The sequence below is a fragment of the Octopus bimaculoides genome, chromosome 22 (assembly GCF_001194135.2).
Source record: "Octopus bimaculoides isolate UCB-OBI-ISO-001 chromosome 22, ASM119413v2, whole genome shotgun sequence".
Lineage (NCBI taxonomy): Eukaryota > Metazoa > Mollusca > Cephalopoda > Octopoda > Octopodidae > Octopus > Octopus bimaculoides.
Genome location: NC_069002.1, coordinates 27,312,558 through 27,319,891, shown reverse-complemented (window position 1 = coordinate 27,319,891; position 7,334 = coordinate 27,312,558). Strand labels below are relative to the sequence as shown.

Here is a 7,334-nt window from a genome sequence, read left to right as displayed (position 1 = left end):
TGTATGTGTATGTATATATATATATATATGTATGTATGTGTATGTATATATATATATGTATGTATGTGTATGTATATATATATGTATATGTATGTATGTATGTATATATATGTATGTATGTATATGTATGTATGTATGTATATATATGTATGTATGTATATGTATGTATGTATGTATGTATATATATGTATGTATGTATATCTATGTATGTATATCTATGTATATATATGTATGTATGTATATGTATGTATATGTATATATATATATGTATGTATGTATATCTATGTATGTGTATGTATGTGTATGTATGTATATATATATGTATGTATATCTATGTATATGTATGTACGTATGTGTATGTATGCGTGTATGTATATTTGTATGTATATAATGTAGGCATGGGCATGGCTGTGTGGTAAGAAGTTTGCTTCTTAACCACATGGTTTCAGGTTCAGTTCCTCTGCATGGCACCTTGGGCTAGTGACTGCCACTAGAGCCTTGGACTAACCAAAGCCTTGTGAGTGAATATGATCGACAGAAACTGAAAGAAGCTACTCGTATACGTGTGTGTGTGTGTGTGTTTATCCTCCACCACCACCACCACTTGACAATTGGTGTTGTTGTGTTTATGTCCCCATAAGTTAATGTTTCGGCAAAAGAGACGGATTGAATAAATACCAAGCTCCAGAAATATAAGTACTGGGGTTGATTCATTCAAGGCAGTGCTCCAGTATGACCGAAACAAGTAAACGATAATATATAGATATATATATAGCCGCAGGAGTGGCTGTGTGGTAAGTAGCTTGCTTACCAACCACATGGTTCAGGGCAAGTGTCTTCTACATTAGTCTCACACTGACCAAAGCCTTGTGAGTGGATTTGGTAGATGGAAACTGAAAGAAGCCCGTTGTATATATATATATGTTTGTGTATCTGTATTTATCTCCTCCATCACTTGACATCCGATGTTGGTGTGTTTACATCCCTGTAACTTAGCAGTTCGGCAAAAGATACTGATAGAATAAGTACTAGGCTTGCAAAGAATAAGTCCTGTGGTCGATTTGTTTGACTAAAGGCAGTGCTCCAGCATGGACACAGTCAAATGATTGAAACAAGTAAAAGAATATATATATATATATATATATATATATATATATATATATATATATATATCTGTAAAAATATGTGACACTTATTCGGTAGCCATGATAAAACTCCAAGTTTCAGATGCCACACTTTCTTCTGTTTTTGCTTTCAGTCCTATAAAATTTTTTTGCGTGCATGTGTATGGGTGCGAGGTTGTTGTGTGCATGTGTGTGTGTGTGGGTGTGTATGTGGGTGCATATATGTATATGTACATATATGTATAGTTTTTGGCAAGAATGTGGGTGAGCATGTGTGTGTTTCAAGAGAGGGTGGTTTAGTATATAAATATAGGCGAATGTATGGATTGGTGCGCTTACATGAACACTATAGACTTCTCTACTCCCTTACCTTTACTCCCTCCCCTTACTTAGCAGTCATTCTAATAACTCTTCTGTCTTAATAACGGTCAACTACACAGTAATTTCCCTTTGTTTAATGGTCATTTTTCACAGGAATTTTCAATGGCCAGATAACTGAAGAGATGGTGGCGTGGGCTCCCACCCTGGCATCCAAAACTCGTAGTTTTATCATGGCTACCAAATAAGTGTCACATATAAAAGAGGGACAGAGAGAGGTGTCTTGTTGAAGAGGAGATACCCCATTTGGAAAAGGAAGGAGAGAAGGAATTAGAGAGAAAGATAGAGACAGAAGAAATCGCTCATGGAGTGACGACCATGCCTTGCAGAGTTATGGGCTGCTCTCTGGCAAGGCGTAGCATCCATTTAGCTACCCTGCCAGGGATACAGTGAAGCTATGGGACTGCAGCATGGTGGATTGTGAAGAAGCAGTGGAACAGTACAACTGAGCCAACGGTGCTTCTTTCATTGATGCTGAGCCGAGGAATCCTAGAAGATCAATGGTCAGGATCACCAAGATCTATCAAGAGAGTAACTGCAATGCATCCATGATTGTGTTAAACGGCTAATGAAAGATTCACTCTGAGCTGAGCTCCCAATTCAAATTTCTGATAATGGAATTGGACGGCGACAGAGTCATGGGAATCAGCAAAAGCAGCGCAACCAAAGAAAATGAGGTATGTGTGACATTCAGAATGAGTCACCACATGAAGGCTTAATAGTTTAATGTTGGTTTGATAGCTGATCTCAACTGCGAGGAGGGTTGTTCTTTGTTCTTTGTGCAACTGAAGGAAATGGAGTTGATTTTTTTTTTTTAATATAACATCATCATAATCGTTTAACGTCCGCTTTCCATGCTGGCATGGGTTGGACGATTTGACTGAGGACTGGTGGAACCAGATGGCTACACCAGGCTCCAATCTGAATGCCCTTCCTAACGCCAACCACTCCGAGAGTGTAGTGGGTGCTTTTATGTGCCACCGGCATGAAGGCCGGTCAGGATACTAAAAATTTTATAGTGTCTCACTTCAACATTGATGAATCTGCCATTTAAAAGACAGTCCTTTGAAAGAAGTTGCCTTTGTATGTTCAATAATACTACAACCAGCTCAAAAGTGTGGCACATTATTGCACAGAAGAACTTACCTCAGTTTCCTGAGAATAATCCAACATTTGGTGTCCTGTTCCTAACAAAGCATTCAACATTTTCTGCCTTTCTCGTTCCCACTCTTCTTCCATTGATCCCCATAGTCTTTGTTCACAGGTCTCTAAAGTATTTTTTCGAACATGTTGTTGTGAATTCCATCACCTGATTTTAAACTAACGAACTTAACTTTCATTTTACAGCTTACAGAAAGGCATTATGTTTATTTACATTGGTTGTATCATGGCTTTAATACAAGGTGAGTTGTTATCCTGGACTAAACTACAAATGTATTTACTCGTGTGTAATAAAATTGACAGAAAGAACTTTGAACTTGTCATACTGAGAGGAAAATCTTGTGTTTTGGGCAGAATCCTTGTTCAGTGGAAAAGTTGAAAGGAGAGAAACTAATAAGAGGCTGCAAAGTTTTACAACCCCTAAATTAGGGAACCTGGATGCAAATTATTTTAATTTTAAGGATGTAAATCTCTGTTGTTTCTCTTTAATTCTTTAGCAATCAAATTACTCTGTCAAATGTGATGCTTATTTATTCATGTTGTTTTATATTGTTATTACATTATCTTATAGCTTCAAGATTTCGATGGGAGTGTGTGTCTTTAGAATGACATTATAGGATGGGTGTGAGAGGCAGGATCTAGTCTGATTGAACATAAAGCTGGTAGAATATTTGGCTCAGATATAGCTGGTTTAACCCTTAGCATTCAGATTACTCTGTGAAATGTAATCCTTATTTATTCACATTGTTTTGAATTAATCATGGATTATCTCACAGCTTTGAGATTTCAATGATGTGAATTTCCACTTTTAGAATGGCATTGAAGGGTAGGCATGAGAGGCTGAGTCTGGCCAGTTTCAACATAAAACAGGTGGAATATTTAGGCCAGATTTGGCTGGTTTAAATGCAAAAGGGTTAATTTTGTTGCTGTTAACTTTTTCCTGAAGAATGACTTTGTCCAAAACATTTGATTTTCCACCTCCCACAGCAAGTTCACAAGTCTTGCCAAACACTTGTCTCTCTGGTGTCTGTTTTAACATATCTGTATATCATACAAGGTACATACTCCTGGAGTAAACTACAAATGTTGTTCCTCAAAGTATATATATGTATATATATACTTGCCAGAACAGATATGGCTGTGTGGTTAAGGAGTTTACTTCCCAACCCATGTTGTTCCAAGTTCAGTCACACTGCATGGTACCTTGGGTACATGTTTTCTACTATAGCCTCTTGGCTGACTTGTGAGAGAATTTGGTAAATGGAAACTGAAAGAAGCATGTTATATATATAAATATGTAAATTTATATGAAAAACTTACTGCTAACAAAAGTCAGTTACCCAATAAATGAAAAATGCATTAAATAAATGATAGCTAAAAAAATGTACAAGTAGGACAGACACTGAAGGCCCTAATTTTTCATCAGTTATCAACAGAATGGTAATACTCAGTTTCATGCCTTTAATGATAATACTGAGAACTTCGCGTATTGGCGGCATCTGCAAAATTTGTGGATAATTAGGGCCTTGAGTGAGCAAAATGATAAAGAGTGGACCGGAGTTCACTTTATAAAGCCTGTCCACAAGTAGCAGCTATTAGAAACTATCATCCAATAACAATGGATTGCTCTAATGATACATTTGAAAATCTGGCTATAGACTTCTGGTGAAACATGATGAAACAATTGTAGAGTTATGCAATAAAACAAGTTGTTCACTCTGTTCTTCTTGCTGATGTTTAAATATATATATGTTTGTCTGTCTGTGTGTCCTTTCATCTGCGATATATCTTCTAATTCCAGGTAGCTACACAAGACGAGTCCCTTTTGGGAAAGAAAAGAAGGTGGCGTGTATTGTAAGTGTTTGCGTATTACATTCAAATTTCCTTATTAAGATGATTGGAATAGTTTATTGATAATTAGTTTTCCACTTAGATATTCTTCCTACAGTTAACCATCCAATTATATCACAAACGGACGCATGCCATCCTTCAGTTCACAGGGATGCTGTCTCCCCTCTCTCTCTCATTTCTATCATTATTGTCATGGCTTCTGTTTCTCAGAATTAGCTAATGCCATACAATTTTCTCTATTCAGATCTTCCTGATCTATTCCACCCACCTGTTGTGTCCAACGCTGCCTGTGCTGCACTAACCATCCATTATGCACAATCCTTCTTCCCCAGAGCATTGACTCCCTCTGGAATCCTTGCTCATGTATTTCCTCTATCCTGCAAGTGTTCACCTACAATAGTTATGAGACATTGGCCTTGGATGACCAGCAAAGGTCATGAGCTGTTCTTCTTCCTTCTAACGAATCAAAGAGAGAAGAAAAAAATGTTTCTAGGTGCAGGCATGACTGTGGTTAAAAAGCTTGCTTTGTAATCAAGTGGCTTTGGGTTCAATTCCTCTGCGGAGCACTACACTCGAAGATACTTGAGCAAGTGTCATCTAATGTAGTTTTGGGCTAATCAATGACTTGTGAGTGAATTTGGTAGACGGAAACTGTGTAGAAGCTCGCCATATATATGTGTATGTGTGTTTTTGTGTTTGTCTTCCATCACTTCTTAACAGCTGGTACTGGTGTGTTTACGTCCCTGCAACGTAGCGGTTTGGCATAAGAGACCAATAGAAAAAGTACCAAACTTATAAAGTAAGTGATAGGGTCAGTTTGTTCAATTAAATCCTTTAAGGTGGTGCCCCAGCTTGGCCGCTGTCCAATGACTGAAACAAGAGCATAGTGTTTGCAGAAGAGGTGGGTTGCTGAGTTCTCAAATGGACCAACAACAACAACAGCAACAAACAAACCATCTGGGAATAAACAACAACAAACAAACAAAACAAACCAAAAAACAACAACACAATAACTTGAAAAAATTTCAAATAAATGTATTATGGTCAGTAGTTCACCTCACGTTTACTGGGCCTAACCATGTCATCATTGTCATTGTCATCACCACTATCGTCATCATCGCCACCTCTGCTATCATCAGCATCATCATTATCGTCATCATCATCATCACCATCATTTAGCTTCCACTTTTCCGTGCTTGCATGAGTCAAGTGGAATTTGTTGAGGTCAGTTTTCTACAACTGGATGCTCTTCTTGTCGTCAACACTCACCTGTTTCCAAGGTGATATTTCCCTATTGCTAGACAAGTTTTTTTTTTTTTTTTTTTTTCGTAGACAATTGGAGACTAGGGACTCTGCTTGCATGACAGTGCCGCTTTGTTTACAACTTTCTCGTAATCGCAAAACAAGGGTACACAAACGCACAACACGTTTATATATGTGTGTATACACACACATTTATATACACGCACACATATTATACATACATGTGTGTATATACAGGCACACATTATACATACATGTGTGTATATGTACACTCACACGTATTTTATATGCACACACACGTATTTATATGCACACACACACACACATACGTGCGTATATATACACTCACATTATACACACGTATTTATATACACACACACACACAATTATACATACATATGTATATACACACACACGCTGAGCTTCTTTAACTCACATGGTTTTGGTTGACCCGGGACTTTAGAAGACACTGTGGCGAAGGTGCCACACGGTGGGACTGAACCCAGGACCATATGGTTCGGAGTTGAACTTCTTAACCGCTCCTACATGCCTGTGCCTACACTTATACATTGATAAGATTAAAGACTAATTATTTTCTTTCAGCACAACTTTGTCCCACAAGTCTTAATGTACGAGGGTGAGTAAAAAAAGTAATGCCATTTTGTTTAGGACAGGTATAATTACCGACACCGGAACATGTATCATACATCAAAATGAAGCTGGTCCTCTGTGGATCATATCCCTACTTCTCAACATAGTCACTGTTTCTCTCAATAGCAATGTTCCACCTTCGAATGAGAGTATGTATCCCTGCCCCGTAAAATTCTGTTGATTGTTCTTTGAGCCACTTCTTCACTGCAGTTTTCATTTCCTCGTCACTGGAATAATGTTTGCCTCTCAAACCCTCTTTGTTCGAGAGGTTCAATGCAGGCATTGACCCTGTCAGTCAAGTTCGGTAGTCAGCTCTCTCGGTACCCAACGGGCACAGACTTTTGAAAAGCCAAGTGATTCGACAATGTTGTAAGCACTTCCATGGCTCACTTCAAGGTTTTCTGCCAACTCATCAAGAGTTATGTACCTGTCTTCTCTGATCAGAGCGTCTGCTTTTGCTATTCACAGAAGCGGACGGACGGCCAGAAAGGGGTTTATCGGCTACATTCACAGTTCCCACCTTTTCATCTTTCAGACGACGAACCCACCTGCATACATTGCTATAATCTAAAGTATTGTCCTCAAAGACATTTTGTTATCGTTGGTGAATATTCACAGGGGTTTCCCCCTCAGCAACAAGAAATTCAATCATTGCTCTTTGCTTTTGACGTAACTCTAAGGTGGCAGCCATTTTGTATTTTCCTTTCCGGTCTAAAAACCTGAAAAGTAAAGAAACAAAATATTCCAGACCGTAAATAATATAATCATTTATAACTGGGAAAATTTTCATTTATTTTTATCAAAACCTTTACATGAAATAAAGAAAATGGCATTACTTTTTGATGCACCCTCGTATTTGCAATTCATCTTTATTCAGTCACTCAATGTTTCAGAAACAACAGCCAA

The 7,334-nt window shown here is 37.9% G+C and overlaps 1 protein-coding gene across 1 annotated transcript in view; it reads left to right on the top strand.

Annotated features, from left to right (window-relative positions):
* Positions 1-7,334, top strand: part of LOC106872988 (major facilitator superfamily domain-containing protein 10) — a gene marked incomplete at its 3' end in the record, with an annotated part of 88,945 nt that overhangs the window by 68,142 nt on the left and 13,469 nt on the right. Inside the window, exons 8-9 of the mRNA XM_052975663.1 lie at positions 2,850-2,905; positions 4,465-4,517. Coding sequence (XP_052831623.1) covers positions 2,850-2,905; positions 4,465-4,517 — 109 coding nt within the window. The remainder of the gene's footprint in view (positions 1-2,849; positions 2,906-4,464; positions 4,518-7,334) is intronic.